Here is an 18,377-nt window from a genome sequence, read left to right as displayed (position 1 = left end):
TTACCAACTAGTAACACTTACTGAACAGTATGAGCTTTTATATAACAAAAAAAGATAACATGTTTTCTTGTGAATTTTATTATTACATTAAATGAAAGGTAGTGATGAATCTAGAAAAATAAACATGTTTTATACTAGGCTACTAGCTAACAGTTAAGTTTGAAATGTAACTTGGTTGTAACTAATCTTTACCCGTATGTCATAACAGTATAGTTGAAAATGTAATCGCTATAAACAAGTTTGGTTGCTCTAGAGCCTGCGTATCTCACATCACACTTATTTGTGTCGCATGTGACACTAATTGTAGGCCACACAGACATATTTTGGCAATGCGGCGCACAAATACCCATGTATGCGCCACTTGTCTTCGTTGGGTTCGCCCAAGTCTAGTCTTGCTTAAGGTTTAAGCATGTAGTGGAGTATCTATATGAAATGTTTATACAATGTTTTTAATAATTAGATAGTATTTTTATGAAAGAACTACGGATGTCTGTAAATATGTTTGATTATTCTCGCAACTCAACATTCATTAGATAAGAGAAAAAAAAGATGGCCGCATATTAGAGGATGTAACATTTCAAGTCTTTTTCTAGCTAATCAACTATTAATTAACCAAAGCAAGTTTAATCCTCCTCCCCCTACCAAGAAGCGAGCTTCATATAGTGTTTGCTTAAGCTACAATGGCTAAAGGACTCGAGACAAATATCCACTCTTTAGACCAATATCACCTTTATGCATTCCCAATTTCCCATTAGTATAATTCATAGTCTTTTTATATGCACAAACAAGCATATACTTACTACAGAATTGCAAGGAGCATAGCTTCTGTTTAGAAGCCTCAAGTGAAACCATAGTATATATTCCCATCTATAACTCGTAAAATGTCTTTCTTTATGCAGAGTCAACGATATACGCGCTACCTAGTTGCATAGATCATAGGTCATGTTTGGAAACCCCTAGTAAACCCATAACAGCCAACAGTCCTTAGAATTCCTATAATATTCCCTGTGCTAATTGGAAAATCCTACGGCCATGAACACGTATTAAAAAATGAAAAACCAAAACACTAGATCCGGGTTTCGGTTTTGGGCCAAGACCGACCCAAGCTCACCCCTAGATGCTTCGTTGAAGAGACGAACATGAAATAAGCAAGTTAACGATGAGTAGAAATCTTATACACACGATTGATAAGATTTCCTGTGTTGTAGCCTCATTATAATAACTTGTTATCAAGACCCAACTACATTAGATTATGGACTATGGAGCTACCATGAGTACTCTATTTTCCTTACAGAACAACAGCTAAAGATTTGGCGCTATACTCTTCACATTAAGGTTAAAAAGTTAGCACTTCTCATATCAGTTTAGTTCAAAGTTATAATTTCACATTTGCACACCAGGGGAATGTATTGGAGTTCTAAAACACTATAGAGAAATACTTGTCAACTCCCCATCGATCTACCTTTAAAATGCAAATTTACGATTTTAATGAAAGGCAGACAGTCCACAAAATCTGACCTCCTCTCTCATTGCAGCTAAGCATCAGAGGTTGACCTTCCAGGGTTTTCTCATTCGATCGTTGCTAATAGATTGGAGGAAAGGTTAGCGTGTCACTATTAATAGCAAATGCATCCATGCTAAAATGCCCCACAATTGGTCTGTTGTGATCTTGATAAAAAGACATAAGGCAATAGTGTGTAATAAAAATCATAAGAATAAGCCACAGATTAGATATACATACGACTAAATAACAAAACTTTGACGGGTTGGCCCAACTCTTGAAACAGGTTCCAAATCAGACTATACAGTCAGCTATAATCAAGTGCTTATGGGGTAATGTATGAATGTGTTATATTATATTCATAAGTGGGGGGGATAGTACTACGCTAGAGAATTAACATACCAAGGGGGCCCAATTATAATCATAAAGTAAATATATGTGTTTCCAGGTAAATAAGCTTTCAAGTAGTTGCAATTTGCTTCTATGTACTAGTTGCCTATACATCAGATTGTCATGACCTAATCTCGTTACTCAGATCTTTCGCATCAAATGATGATAGCGCTTGATGGCCAAACTTTTCCTATGCAGTAGCTATAAACAAGCTTTTAACTATCTGCTATTGCCAACGGGTTAATAGCCCAGCGGTATAGCAAGTCTCTCTGTGAGGGCTTGGATTTGGGGAGACCCAGGTTCGAGTCTAAGGGACCAAGGTTTTTCCCTAATATGTTTATCGTGCCTTTGGGGCGGACTATTAGGGGGTTTTTCCTCCTACTAGGTATTGGGCGAGGGGGCTTTTTAGAGTGGACCCGGTTAAGACAACAAGTCTAGACCATCTGTTGTGATATTCGATCCACATCTGTCAAAAAAAAACAAAAAAACTACCTGCCATTGGCTTCTATGCTCTGCTTACTTAGACATTAGATTATACCTGAATAAGAACTCATATATATCTTTTGTGTCATTTATATACTAGTAACTGAAACAAAAGTGATTTGTTTTTTATACAAAAGAAGGGTCCAAGCTTGTCAACCATAGACTCAAAGAACTGGTAAGAAAGAGAACCTGGTAAAAGACGCAAGTAACCGATAATTGGCCATAATGCTGAAGCTTTAGGTACAATTAGAAAATTTGTTATACATTCACATTTATATACCCACTTTGGAAATATCCAAATCATTTAACACTATATCAGCAAATAATAGCTTAATTGTGAGTTGCAATTGATCGACTATCCAATGATGATCCATGACAGTAAACATTTTCTTTCATATTACATAGCAATGACAAGGTATCATAAGCATGCCAAAATTTTATTTTTGTACTCTTCATAACTCCTCTAAAGCTAAGTCAAAAATGTTAATCTTGTCCTATTATGACATAAGCTGAGGCTCCAAATAGCGAATAAGCTTCTATATTGCTAACAGTATTAAAGGATAAAATTTGCTATAAATTGCTATCTATACTTTTTACCTGTGCAAAAAAGCATAAATCCATTATTAAGACTCACAGTGGCATATCCTTACCTGTCCTAATGTATGCATCATACCTCTGTGACTTGCCATAGCAAGACCCAATCACCCAAAGCATTTTACTACCAGAAATAAAACTTGAAACAACATTTAAAATCCTACAAATATATATAAAATCCATACCTTTGGGTAGAGGCATATTGTCTAGTGTCTACATCTTACCTCCCCAAACGGATTGGGTTCAGTTGTTGGATGTGGTGTATATAAAATCCACAAATGACACCAGTTGAAGAAAATGAACCATGAACCATCTAAAGATTTCGATCAAGATTCAATTGCAAGGTGTATTTGCTACAAAACAATAATACGAAACCAAACAAAACTGAGATAAAAACAGCAATTTTGTAATTTCAAATAGAATGCAAAGAATTCATGTAAAGAATACATAAAACAACAAAGCATTATGAAAAACTTAAGATAAGGAATAGTAAAAAGAAAGATAGACACGGCAATCAAATAAAAACACCCCAAATGTTTCTATAATCAAGTAATACATAAAAATTAATAGAAAACTAGGGTTCTTTTATCTTTAGGTAATACAAGAACTAAAAAAAAAAAAAATAAGAAGCAACTGAAGAAGCATGAAGTAGATAACCTGTGCTGTAGCTAGCGAGTTCAATGTTGATTATTGATCAACGGAAAAGATGAAGACGAACCCCTAAAAAATGTATCCAACCAGCAGCAGATCTAAAAGCCGTTGAGAGGAGTAAATTAGGGCAGTTAATACATACACAATATTTGGTCGAGTGAGTTGGGGATTTAGGGATTAGGGTTTGGTTATTTGGACAAAGGGTGATATATAAATATATATGCTAAGATTCAGAATAAGACACTGTTTATAGCCTTTTCCGTTACTTAAGCAAGTAATGTTGTCTTAATGAAACTAAACTCAATTAACCACGTATTACTTTCATACACCCAATTCAACACTAGGGCATTTCTCAATATACTTGTATAATTGTATTGCCCAATACAAGATGAGACAACGATCAAGTAAAGGCAGAAATCTGACGTATTTCAAGCCATCTTAATGACCCTACTCAACTCGACTATACACCAATTATTAAAATTAAGCATACCTCAACTTGGATGATAGTTCTCATTTGACTTCCATAAGAAGCAGTAGCATTTGCATCAGGATGGTGAATATCGCACTGAATGAATCGTTGGCAATCTGAAACCATGTGGTGATCAACAATATCAGCATGCATTTGAAGACAATCTTAATTTCAATCACTAAAACAGAACTTGAAGCATTAAACAATATCCAAGTGTTTAAACTCTTGGTTTTCTTTCATTTCCTTAATTTCAGCATCTTGCTTCTCTTTCATTTTTCATTGACCTTTTCTAATTAGGCCTTGACCCAACTAACCTGTTTTTAAAATATTACCCACAGTGCTGACCCATAACCGAACCAACCCATTTTTCCTTATAATACAACAAGAAGATAATTAGACACAACACACAAATCATTAAACCTAATATAACAAAGCTAGATTTAACTATAGATACACGGAAAAATACAACATGAGAGGAAGGATAGATAGAGAGATAAGTGGGTGCATATGTGTGTGTGTGCGCGAGATAGAGGGTGTTTATTCACGAATAACTAGCATTGGCAGAAAAGCATGTAAACAGCATTGCATCTGTAACCTCAAATCTAACGTCACCAACATATATGTTAAAGTGACCTATAAAAATACAGGTATGTTATAAGACTATATTACATATGGATGACAATAATAAGCAACATTCAATGCCTAGCCTTCAAATGCATATTATTTAAAGCGAAAAATAAGCATCACATAAACCAACCTGATATGTATCCTCCCTCTACCCAGTGGCATACGCCCAATTAACTTCAATAGGTGGTCCAAACCTGGTAATAAAACTGAGAAGAGTTTACCTTTGAGGTTATATACAGCTCTAATGATACCACTTACAAATGCCTTCCATTTAGATACAAAATTGCAAGTGCGATTGATCTGTAATCGAAGCAGTGAATAAATCCATAGGACGACTGCATTGAAAAAAAGAACACAAGCTGTTATACAACCTAAATTATAAAAAAGAATGATAAACATTATTTATCAAAATTCCGATTCTCATTTTACATGAATCATGTGTGTGCTTTCTTCAAAGTCGGAACATAGCCAAGCAGTAAAGTTAGAGCTGCTTTATCTTTTCTTATGAGTTTGCACCCTTCAACAGGATCAGTACTTGCAGAAGCGTCTTGAAGGAAGTGGTTCAGTACTAGTGTATGAACATTGCCCATATACTTGTCAACAATGAAGAAACTATAGGTTTGGAAAGAGAGACAACAAGGAGGAAAACCTTAGCGAAAAACTCTCATCTATCAATAAATCGACAACAAAATGAACAACAGTCAGCTACATGCTTAATGTATATAGTGCCTAAAAACAAAATTCCACGGGCATACGACTTTTAAAGCAAACTGAGGGGAAAATAGTGTATCATAAGACTTTAATGCTGTAAACAAGCAATAGCAAAAGAAGAAAATAAACTGGAAATAGTTTGTAAACGACTCACCCACTCACTTGGAATAGATTTAATATGCAAAATAATAAAAGTAATCAAAATATAGATAAAAATTGAAAAAGGAAAAGAAACATTAAATTAAGAGCATAAAGAATACTAAAAAGGTAAATTTTATTCACGACTAATTTATATACTAAAACCACAGAAGCACAATAGAAGTACAAAGTAAATACCATAAAATCAACAATAACCAAATAAACCATAAAAAGATAAATACCAAGTAACAGCTTACAACATGATTAAACTCAAGAAAGCAAAACATTAACAACAACCAAATATAATTATAAAAAGATAGACCAACAGAGTCATGGATCTTAAATCATGGTCCCAAATGATAAACAAAGGCTCAACTTGAGATCTCCACCATTATCAAACCTCAAGAGTCGGTCTATGAACTGTAATATCTCCCTTAAGTATCTGAGAAATTGGGCATGCCAGTGAGTGATTATCCGATAATTAGATTAATTTATGCTAGAATTCAAATATAACATCATAATTGGAGCACACCTTAACAGTCCTCTTGTTATTCATTGGCTGCTTCTTTCTCTTTTGTTTGGCATGACTTTGAATACGTGGAGATACAAGACTCTGCACATATATCGGGGCACCGATGATATCCTGAGTCCTGCACAATTGTATCTCATGACACAAGGATTTGTCGCATAGAACATCATGCTTCAATAATCCACTCAAACAGTGCACAAAATCATTCTTCATCTGCCAATCATGTGTCACGCTTGTCCAAGATTGCTTTACATTGTAATGATTCATTTTCCAAATCTTTTGGGGAAGCAGGTATTGATCAAATATGCATAGACATTCGTCAATGATCCCCAAGCTTATAATCGAGCAAGGGGCACGGATATAAGATTGATATACCATATCATCATCTGGTTGGGGGATTTGTTTAAATTTCTCTCGAGATAAATCAAAAGAGAGAATTACTTTATTCTCATTTGGATCCTTCATGACCCAATGAAGTGCCCCGTTGCACAAGACACCAACGCTTCTAAGATAACAATAGTTCACGTCTCCAACAAGTGTCCAAGCATTGGATTTCAAGGTTAGGACGTGAAAGCATGTCACATACTTACTTTTCATGAAACCGACTACAACTTTGTAATCATCTATGGATGAATCATAGCCAAAACCGAAACATAAAACTGGTTTCCCTTCACATTCCGCCCGGAGCTTGTTACATAAATTGTGCTTTCTCAGTTTTCTAACCTCTCTAGTTAAAGGGTTGACTACAAACAATTGAGCATTATGAATAGAAATGCATACCAATCCATTTGAAGAGCCAAGAAGATGAAAACGATGACGAAAACTAAAATACCAGGAACCAATTTCTAACTGAAAGAGGGAGGCTGATAACCCGGTTATAGCAACTCGCCGATGTTCAATCTGAGTATTATTGCAATCATCGTTGTAACTATGTTTGAGATGATCTTTAATAAAACGGTTACTGGAGATCAAAAAGTGCCATGACTTACAAACACTCTTGCAACAGATAAGATCCTCAACGCCTAATCTTATTAGTATCTGCTCGTATATGTCTACTTGAAGCATTGCCATTGCCACGCGTGCTAGGAATAATAAAAAAAAAAAAGATGATATATAAATTATATATATCTATACAATACAATATATATGCTCAATGTAACTAAAAAGTTCGTACAAATTGACAAACGGTAAAAAAGCTTAAATCTTTAAAAATCGAAACAGGAAACATGTCACACAACGATCTGATGAGCAATTTTTGGGGGCCAAAGTCTTGGAAACGAAAAAGAAATCAGAAAAATCGATTAATATACCAACAACTAAAGCAAAACAATATTAATCATCAAAATTATAGCTATAATTATAATTATAATTATAATAATGTTTGATTTATGTTTTGAAATTAACCGACTAGAACCAATTAAGTAAATAATAATAATTCACCTGATTGAGAAAATTAATTGGACGGCTGGAAAAAAAAAAAACCTCCCTATGATGTGCTTGAGCATCCGTTGAGCTCCGTTGCTCAACTGGATTTATCTTTAATGTTTTTAAATTTTGCCCCCTTTTGAATTTTTTTATTTTTTTTTAAATTTTAATTTTCCTTGGTTTATAATTATTTCCGGTACCACGTCTGCTGATAATTATTTCGGTTTATAATACTTTTTTTTAATTTCTTTAATGTTAGATTTGTTGGATTAAGTTTTGAACTTTTGGTATTAATTTTCACTTGTATTGAAATCCTCTATCGTGATTCGATTATATTATCTTGTATATAATTAATTAACGAGTATTAATGCTGGGATGCACGGGTTGACTTATAGTATTGACACAGATTGACTTATAGTATTGATATTTATAATTCTTTTTATTATATTAAAATTGGGAAAATTTCATATATGTTACTTTTAATTCATAAAATATCACATTTGTCCAATTAAATTTTGAAATATCATATATGTCATTTCTAATACTCTCAAATATCAAATATGTCATTATTAAGTAAAATATATCATATGTACCCAAATACATTATTAAATATTGCACTGAAATATGTAACATATCACTCAAATATATTGAATAATTCAAATTTATCATTAAAAATTAAATTGCACTTATTCTCTCATTCTTTAATTCATAAGTTTTTATTGCATCAAATGTCGTGGAGCTAATTACTTGTGCAAAAATAAAAGCATCAAATAGTTGAGTCACTTACAAACCAAGATCACAATACTTAACTATATACTATGAATTGAATAGAATAACGAATTTAAGAATATCAATAAAATTAATCATGTTGGTAACATTGAATTAAATTTACACGGTTAGAGGAAAAAACATGGATCGAATTACAAAAGTAAAGAGAAAAAAATGTGTGTAACTGTGATTACTAAGTATCTTATTAATAATTTTAAAGATTTTTTATGTTGTAATTTTCACTAAATTAGTTTAATCGGGCATATTGAATACATTTCAATGACATATTTGATGTATTTCAATATTAACAACAAAATATATAATATTTAAAAAAAAATTGGAGATATTTATTTTTTTTTACTTAACAATGACATATTTGATATATTGTTAGATTAGGAATGACATATATGATATTTTATTATTCAATAATGGCATATTTAATATATTGAAAATTTAAAAATGACATATATGATATTTTAAAATTTAATTGGACAAATATTATATTTTGTGACTTACCAATGACATATATGAAATTTTCTTATTAGAGTTTATATATCTACTTGTCTACTTGATGTATAAACCATGGAATGCAAGTTTAATCATTTATAAACCATAAATGTAAAAAAGTTATAACATTTAATTAGAAAAAAACATAACATGAAAGCTAAATCTATCAACCTAAATACTAAATCTAGTTATATGCTTTTAACCAGATTAAACATCTAACCCCAGTTCGAATATGAAAAGATGTCATTCTTTAAACCCCAGTTCGAATAACAATAATAATAAAATAGAAAAAAAGATTTCTGGATATTTTAACGATGAACATGAAGGTAAGTTGCCATTACCGTTAAAGATGAACAACCAGACAACACACTATCACCTGCACCTGCCAATTCAAAGTAAGTTCCGGCCCGTTGTTTTGTTTTCTTCTTGGTATTAATTGTATGTGTCTGTAAATCTGTATATATATATGGGTCGTATGCGGTAATTATTTCAATTTCAATATATATTACTCGTACTAACTATATATATTGGAATAACTTGTTTTCAAACAGGAATTCGTACAAATTATACTGCGCAGTATGTTATTTCTCGTCTGTCGTCTTCATGGTTTTTCTTATGCTTGTTCGTGCTAGTAAAAGGATGTTACACGACGAAAATGACAAAAAAAGATTCTCCTGGTCCTCTGGAATATAATGGTTAATTTGTTTATAATCATAGCCATCGTTGCGCTTTGTGTGGCAGAATTGACAGCTTTCATATTGATTATTATTTCAAATATTATAAGCTGCTGCGGTTGGATAAAACGTATTGGTTGCTTCTCAGCAGTTCTAGCAACTTTTTCGGTTATGATGGTAATACCTGTCCCTTCCAAGTTCAACTGGATCGGGGTATTAGTCGCATGTATAATCTCTGGGATCATACTTGCAATATGTTGCTATTGGGATGATCGTACAAAACAAGAGCAACGACACTTTTGATTACGTTTTAGCCGGATCAAGACAACTTTTTCATGTACCTGTATCTCTTGGTTTTGTGTTATTGTCATCCATGGATGTCGACGACTGGATTTTATATTTGATAATATTGTCATTATTGGCTTATAATGCGGTATGTAGCTTTCGTCGTGTGTCACGTTTTCTACGAACTACATGCTGCTAATAGAAGCACACAAACTTGGAATCTCGTCAAGCTAGCTAGCGATCCAACACGACAAGATCGAGCAACATATGTATATGCACGTACGACCTATCCTACTTGTAATATCGATCTAGCTAGGTTTCAGTGGTATCCGATACTATTAACTACTGTATATGTCTATATCTATTAGATATTAATGGAACATTCAGAAGGCCATGTTCTTGTTTTTTTGTTTTGTTTTTAACTTTAGTTTACTTTGTTTTTTAGTTTTGTTGCACAAACCATATATATATACATACTAGACGGATACTCAATATTTACCTGTACACAAACTAAGTTTGCTAAATCAAAAATAAACATGGACAAATTAACATCTAAACTAAACATAGTGGGAATAATTAACTCCACCCAACTCCTAAAATTTCATTAATTTCCTTACAGTTTCCCCACACCCTGTTTCTCTATAGCCAGCATGACTGGTTCCAACCCATCCATAAGTTCGTTTCACACCATGAGTACTCTACTTTCCTTGCAGCACAGCGGCTAAAGATATGGCGCTATAGATACCCTTCACATAAATATTTTGACTGATACGCTATATCAACGTAACTCTATGGGACACACAAAGTACTAAAGACATACACGTTAAAATGTCATAATTCATATATACTACAAGGCAATGAGGGTAATATTACATACTCTTGTATTTGCTAATCAGAAACATTACAATTTCGGTTAAAAAGTTGAACACTTCTCATGCATATCAGTTTAGTTCGAAGTCATAATTGCACGCAAAGGAAACCTTAAAGTATTGGAGTTGTAAGACAATAAAATCTAACTTAAACAGTACAGAAACTTTTCTTAACTCCCCATCTATTCAGGATAACCTTTGAAATGCAAATTTCCAATTTTAATGAAAAGAAGAGTCCACAAAAATCTGGCTTTCTCTTTCATTGCAAAAGAAACTTTTTGCTCCAAAAGCATCAGATGGACTATAATCGTAGACAACTCCAGACCAACACAAACAGACGCAAACTACTCGGGGATATCAACAATTTGAATTCGGCATTTGCTGAAAGTGAATGCAAAACAGTCAAACAGAGTTAGAACTAAAGTAACAAGATCAAAAGGAACTGTTAACACCATAAAATTCAGTAATTACCAAGTAACAGCTTATAATATGTTTAGAAACAAGAAAACAAAACATTAACGATAAGCAAAAAAACCATAAAAAGATAGACCAACAGAGGGATGGACCTTAAATGATGCTCCCAAATGATATGCAAAGGCTCAGCTTGATGTCTTCAACATCATCAAACTTCAGGAGTCGACCCATGAACCGTAATATCTCCCTTAAGTTTCTGAGAAATTAGGCATGCAAGTGAGTGATTATCCGACAATTAGATTAATTAATGCTAGAATTTTATTATAACATCATAATTAGACCATACCTTAGCAGTAGTCCTCTTGCTATTTGTTGGCTGCTTCTTTCTCTTTTGTTTGACATGATATTGAAAATGTGGAGATACAAGACTCTGCACATATATCGGGGCAATAATGATATCCAGAGTCCTGCACAACTGTATCTCATGACACAAGGACTTCTCACTTAGAACGTCATACTTCTATAATCCACTCAAACAGTGTGCAAAATCATTCGTCATTTGCCACTCATGTATCATTGTCCAAGATTGCTTTACATTGTAATGACTCATCTTCCAAATCTTTTGAGAAAGCATGTATTCATAATCAAATATGCATAGACATTCTTCAATAATCAATGATTGATATACCATATCATCATCTGATTGGGGGATTAATTTAAAATTCTCTCGAGATAAATCAAAAGAGATAATCACTTTATTCTCATTTGGATCCTCCATAACCCAACGAAGCGCCCCGTTGCACAAGACACCAACGCTTTTAAGATAACAATAGTTCACGTCTCCAACAAGTGTCCAAGCATTGGATTTCAAGGTTACGACGTGAAAGCATGTCATGTAGTTACTTTTCATGAAACCGACTACAACTTTGTAATCATCTATGGATGAATCATAGCCAAAACCGAAACATAATACTGATTTCCCTTCACAATCCGCCCGGGGCTTGTTACCAAACTTGTGCTTTCTCAATTTTGTCATCTCTCTAGTTGAAGGGTTAACCACAAACAATTCGGCATTATGAATACAAATGCATACCAACCCATTTGAAGAACCAAGAAGTTGAAAACGTTCACGAAAACTAGAATACCAGGGACCAATTTCTAACTTAAAGAGGGAGCGGGGTAAATGAGTTATAACCACTCGTCGATGTCCAATCTGAGTACTATTGCAATCAGAGTTGTAACTATGTTTGAGGTGATCTTTAATAAAATGGTTACTGGAGATCAAAGAGTGCCATGACTTACACACACTCTTGCAACGGATAAGATGCACAACGTTTAATCTAATTAGTATCTGCTCATATATGTCTACTTGACAAAGTGCCATTCAGTACAATCCACTGTGAAGAATAATAAGAAGATCATATATATATATGAGAAAAGTGATATGTGGTTGTTAGACACCTAAGCTTGGGTGTAGATCGAACTCCCTCATACTAATTTTTTAATATTTTATTCAATAATATATAAATGATTGGCTCCCCAGTTTTTTATGGATTAAAAAATTCAAGATGTGAGGGTATCTACATCAAGATAGGTGTTTAACAGTCACATATTCTCATTCCTATATATATATATATATATATAGCATTTCCTTAATTTTGGAATTTTTTTTTCAAAAACTGTGAGAACTCCTAAATTATGTATTAATCACATAATATTAAAGTTTATTCACATGTTAAACGTTATGAAAATATATGTTGTAAAATAATTTTTTTTCAAAACCCTATACATAGCCGTTTGTTCACATGTGAATGAAAACGTGAATAATTTTATTCACAAGTGAACAAAAGACTATTTTGAATGTTTCAAAAAAAAATTTCCTATACAACATTAACTTTAATAATAGTTTACATGTAAATGAGCTTATAAGTTTTAAAAGCATGTGATCCAATAGATAATTTAAGAGTTCTTATAGTTTTTGAAAAAAAAAAAGTTTTTTAAAATAAGGATCCCTTGTAACTAAACCAGTAGCTACCAAAGTTATTTAGAAGCCATCCCTCCTGAACCTTCCCAAAGCCTTCATTTAGTCCCAAAGCAGCCTCATTATTATATTTGAATTATGGGTCTTGTTAAACGCAATCCTTGATGCTGCAGTTAAGGTGAGTTAAATATAGTTGTACACTTATTATAAAATTCAAGAGTGGATTTTTATATGAAAGGTACAAATTTTTATACACGTTAAGTACAGCCCTTAGGTCTGCGTTTAACATTTTCCTTATTGTGTATATATATACATGTGTATGTGACAAGACTCTGTTTCACGCTTTAATAATGTTGTTGATTTTCATAAATTTCTTAAAACTATAACCCAAAAAAAGAATTTATATCACACAAATAATGTTGATTTTCATAAATTTCTTTAATAACAAGAAATCAAGTGCTAGGAAGTCAAATATTATAAGTAACAACAAATTAAAAGATTTAAGGAGTTAGGGCAAAAACTAAATTAATTGCTAGTGATAAACAACTAACCGTATGGTGGTGGACTCGACTGACTGGAGGATGTAGGCTGGCCGGAGCTGCAGGCGGAGGTTAGTGGTAATAGAGTGCTCACTTGTGGCTGTGAAGGAATTCGGACTAGATGTCCACGGTCTGGTGGTGTTATGTTCGGCGTTAATAAACAAAAAGATGTAATTTTGTGGTTTTCATAGAAAGTAGAAATAGTGAAGAAACATGGATGAAAATTATAAAATATTTGGGCGGTCATGGGCTATATATAATACTCAGTAGTAATTGTTAATGGACTATCAGATCATATCTCGCCCCTGCTATCGCCCATGGCATTATGCGAACAAAAATTATTTTTAAGGTTCTGAAAAAAAAGTTTATTTTACCACATGAACTTTTATAACATTTTGATATTACATACTAATGACAAATTATTATAAGCATGCCAAAACCTTTATTTTTGTACTTATCACAACTCCTCTAAAGCTAAGTCAACGTGTTTATGGGTTGAACGAGATTCAAAATGGGGACAGCCTTACCCCTATCACGACAGTGTAGAGAGGTTGCTTCCAAGTTCTATCTGAAGATAGAAAAAGACCTCCAACCTTACAAGGGATGAGGATAGAACCCATGACCTCTGTCTCCAGAGGCAAGGGTGTTAACCACGAAAACAAAAAGTTAACATTAACCAACTAAAACATCAAAAGATAGACCAACAGAGTCCTGGATCTTAAATCATGGTCCCAAATGACAAGCCTCAGCTTATGTATCTGAGAAATTTGGGGAATTAAATTAAGTGAGTGATTATCCAATAGTTTGATTCAAGTGAACAGTAAGTCATGCTAGAAAATTACTATAATATCGTAACGTAATTAGATCACACCTTAACAGTCCTCTTGCTATTTGTTGGCTGCTTCTTTCGCTTTTGTTTGACATGATTTTGAAAATGTGGAGATACAAGACTCTGCACAACTTTATCTCATGACACAAGGACTTCTCACTTACAACGTCATACTTCGATAAATCGTCCTTCGTCTGATCATGTGTCACCCTTGTCCAAGATTGCTTTACATTGTAATGATTCATTTTCCACATGCTGTGGGGAAGCAGGTTTTGATCAAATAAGCATAGACATTCTTCGTCAATCCCCAATTTTATACACGACCAAGGGCGGCGTCTGTAAGATTTATATACTATATCATCATCTGGTTGGGGGATTTGTTTAAATTTCTCTTGAGATAAATCAAAAGAGACAATTACATTATTCTCATTTTGATCCTTCATAACCCAATGAAGCGCCCCGTTGCACAAAACACCAACAAAACTTACATAGCAAAAGTTCACGTCTCCAACAAGTTTCCAAGTATTGGATTTCACGTAGTTACTTTTCATGAAACCGACTACAACTTTGTAATCGTCTATGGATGAATCATAACCAAACCCGAAACATAATACTGGATTGCCTGCTAAATCCCGGGGCTTGTTCCAAAGGTTGTGTCTTATCAGTTTTCCAACCTCTCTAGTTAAAGGGTTGACTACAAACCAATTGAGCATTATGAATAGAGATGCATACCAACCCATTTGAAGAACCAAGCAGACGAAAACGACAACTATAATTAGTATACTACGGATCGACCAATTTCTAACTGAAAGGAGGAGGCGAGTAAATAAGCTATCATGACTCTTCGATTTCCAATTTGAGTACTATTGCAATCAGAGTTGTAACTACGTTTGAGATGATTTTTAACAAAATGATTACTGGAGATCAAAGAGTGCCATGGCTTACACACTCTCTTGCAAAATTTAATGTCAAGTAAATTAATTAATAATTATATAGTACTCGTAATAGGGAGGGTTTTCTTTGCCGGCCGTCCTATCAATTTTCTCAATCAGGTGAAAATTATTATTTACTTAATTGGTTTTAGTCGGTTAAATTATACATATAATTATACATATAATTTTGATGATTATTATAGTTTTATTTACAGCAGTTGTTGGTATATTAAAGGAAACCCCAATAACTCTTTTCACCCTAGAATTTCCCGATCAGATTCACTCAAATAATTGTTTTTTTTTTGTACTATCCAAATTTTCATCACTATCAAAATTTGGTCACTATTATGGTTAATTAATAGTTAATTATTAAATTTTGAGTAGTCACTTTTCGTCACTAAAGGTTCGTCACTAATTTTGTTTAGAGACCAAAAAATGTTATTTTTAGCCACTAATTTTGTTTAATGACCAAATTGAGTGACCATTTTTTTTTAATGGTAACTAAATAAGGTTATTAGTGACTAAATTTTAGTTGTCAGGAAAACGATCACTAATCAACATATTTTTTTTTTAGTGTATAATAAAAGCTAAACATAAAACCTCTAGATTTTTTATTAACAAAAAAAAGTGAAAGAAGGTACACGAAAATTTATCAAAACACGTGGCATGTGTTTCATGTAATGTGATGTGTAGTTTTGGTCTTCAATCTTGTTTTCTTTCCCTTTTTTATTGTCGAAGTCTACTGTTTTTTATTCACATAGATGGACACACATTCAAGTGATTGTTATTTATAAAAAGAAAAACACATAATTGATGATCATTTAAAAAAAAAAAGTTGGAGTCAAACCGAAAACCGACCCAAACGTAACCGAACCAAAAAATTGAGAAACCAAACCGAACCAAAACCAAATCCAACGGATATGGTTTTTAAAAAACCGAACAGATAAATTCGGGTTTTGGTTTTAAGCAAAAACCGACCCAAACCGACTCAAGTTCCCCCTATCTGTTACTAGAGTCTAAAGATGACAGTATCATTTCAATTAACTAGCACGTTACCCGCGCAATGCGGCGGTGATCGTGAGAGCGACGGTGTGGTGGGGGGCGAGTGTTGGTGGTGGAGGCGACGTCGAGTGATGTGAATAATTGATATAAAGGGTTAATCAAAATATATTGAAAAAAATAATGGATTGGTAGTGTATATTAATAATTAATGTTAGGGGATAGTGTATGTGAAAATATTTTAAGGGGTGCTAAATGAAAATATTACATATTTTCAACATTTCCATAAATAAAAAGGGTTATTTCTTTTATAATATAGTATAAATTATGTATAACTGCTGGATTTGGGCTATAATTTACTGGGTCAGATGGGTTAACACTCATAAATTAGCTCAATATGACATGTGAATGGGTCAAAGTTTACAAAAGTTGTTTTTAAGATGGATTATAAATTTTGCAAGGACCAAATTCTAGTCACATTAGTTTTTGATATAGACGTTTTTATTTAACTAACTAGCTTAGTAACCAGTGTATTACGCGAGCTGATAAAAAAAATTTTTATTTTAATTTACCGAAAAATGTTTGTAAAAAATGTATATATATAAAACTTAAAAGAAAGCATGTAATCCATTCACATGTAGCAAATTAAAATATTTAAAAGTGAAAGTATTTAATGAAGGAATAGAAAATCAAAATTTAATTAGATATGATGTCATAAATTAATTAAATAAAAACAAATAATTAGTAAGAAAATATCTCATAATGACAAATAGATTTTCCTTTAATAAAGATGACATCATCACAGTTTTCTTTTATTTATATAAGAGATTAACTAAAGTCGTTACAAATTTTTTTTTTAACAAATTAAAAAGATGTTGCCAAATTTTTAATTAATTAGTAATAGTTGAAGCTTAATTCAATTTGAAAATGACAAAATATATGTAACATAAACCTAGTTTTCTATAGTTTTACATTATGCATAAAAGCCTGTTAGATATTTAAACTTAATTCAATTAAATATTAACGACGCATTATTTATTAGAACAATATCCGTGTGATATGGCGGTATAATACAGTGACGAGTGGGGTGGAGGTGACGGGCAGTGGCGTGCAGCCGTAGAGGCGGTGGAGGTGGGGCCGGTAATAGCGGAGTCGGTAGCGGCTACAATTGGTGGTGGTGCCAGTGACGAATAGTGTAGAATTATTGATATAATATGGCTTTGAAAAATTGTTACAAACTTAAAATTCAATATTGAGACTCAAAATTCAATAAAATGAAATTTGTTTTATAATATAATGTAGATTAATTATAAATATGTCTCATCAGCCCTTTTACTTAAATTGCTTGACATACATTTTGTCGATCGCTATATTATACCCAAATCAAAACTACAAAATATATCTCTACCAATCTCCCCTTAGTGTTAATTCGACAAATATTCATCATTTTTTTCTCTCTCGGAATGTGTCATATGTGGAGTTGGAAATCGATGTCCTGAAATAAATGGACCACCTGGGTAAAAGTCAGCTGGCACTATGTTAGGTGGCCTTTATTTTGTACTCAGAACATATTTTACATACTGATCATCAAGATCATTTGAAGTAAAATTTAAACTCCTTTACCTCTGGATATATATCTAACTTTTTTGGTTGTCTGATGTTTACTCTCTGAATCTTAATCTTGTTTCAATAATGTGTGATTGGTTTTTGTTGATTTTTTTATTAGGCATTTTAATCGTTAGAAGCAACTCTGGTTGCTCTAGACTCTATAGAGTCTATATGTATCGCACATCACACTTGTACTGTATATGTCTCATGCCACACTAATTGGTTGTTGTTTGCCACATAATCACAACGTATATAGACAAATTTTGGCATGAAATATGTAAAAAAGAAAAGTTTGTCACACACATACCATATGTGCCGCTTATCTTTTTCGGGTTCTAGTCCTGACCGAGTTTAAGCATGTAGTACTAGAGTATGTATATGACGTGAATAGATATACAATAATTTTAAAAATAAGATAGCATTTTTATTAGAGAGCTACTATACGGATGTTTTG

At 32.9% G+C, this 18,377-nt stretch overlaps 1 protein-coding gene and 2 long non-coding RNA genes across 3 annotated transcripts; all 3 read right to left on the bottom strand.

Moving 5' to 3' along the window:
* Positions 1 to 2,750: 2,750 nt before the first annotated feature.
* LOC122608748 lies at positions 2,751 to 5,418 on the bottom strand. Its single transcript, XR_006325317.1, has 4 exons — positions 5,145 to 5,418; positions 4,110 to 5,050; positions 3,626 to 3,717; positions 2,751 to 3,321 (listed from the first exon to the last, which is right to left on the bottom strand). It is a non-coding gene; the product is annotated as an uncharacterized LOC122608748 (long non-coding RNA).
* Positions 5,419 to 5,683: 265 nt separating this feature from the next.
* On the bottom strand, positions 5,684 to 7,637 carry LOC122608001 (F-box protein CPR1-like). The gene is made up of 3 exons (XM_043781081.1): positions 7,534 to 7,637; positions 6,097 to 7,175; positions 5,684 to 6,006 (listed from the first exon to the last, which is right to left on the bottom strand). Exons 2-3 carry the CDS (start codon positions 7,162 to 7,164, stop codon positions 5,959 to 5,961), a joined length of 1,116 nt encoding a protein of 371 aa, XP_043637016.1. The 5' UTR covers positions 7,165 to 7,175; positions 7,534 to 7,637; the 3' UTR covers positions 5,684 to 5,958.
* A 2,997-nt stretch (positions 7,638 to 10,634) lies between these two features.
* Positions 10,635 to 12,390, bottom strand: LOC122608561. The gene is made up of 3 exons (XR_006325255.1): positions 11,382 to 12,390; positions 11,188 to 11,291; positions 10,635 to 11,002 (listed from the first exon to the last, which is right to left on the bottom strand). It is a non-coding gene; the product is annotated as an uncharacterized LOC122608561 (long non-coding RNA).
* Between the last annotated feature and the right edge of the window lie 5,987 nt (positions 12,391 to 18,377).

This window comes from Erigeron canadensis, chromosome 7 (assembly GCF_010389155.1).
Source record: "Erigeron canadensis isolate Cc75 chromosome 7, C_canadensis_v1, whole genome shotgun sequence".
Classification (NCBI taxonomy): domain Eukaryota; kingdom Viridiplantae; phylum Streptophyta; class Magnoliopsida; order Asterales; family Asteraceae; genus Erigeron; species Erigeron canadensis.
This window is presented reverse-complemented; position numbering and strand designations above follow the sequence as displayed.

Coding starts and splice junctions, on each gene's coding strand:
- LOC122608001 (XM_043781081.1), bottom strand. CDS start 7,164: ATGGCAATGCTTCAAGTAGACATATACGAGCAGATACTAATAAGATTA. Junction 6,007..6,096: donor ATAACAAGAGGACTGTTAAG/GTGTGCTCCAAT, acceptor CCAATTTCTCAG/ATACTTAAGGGAGATATTAC.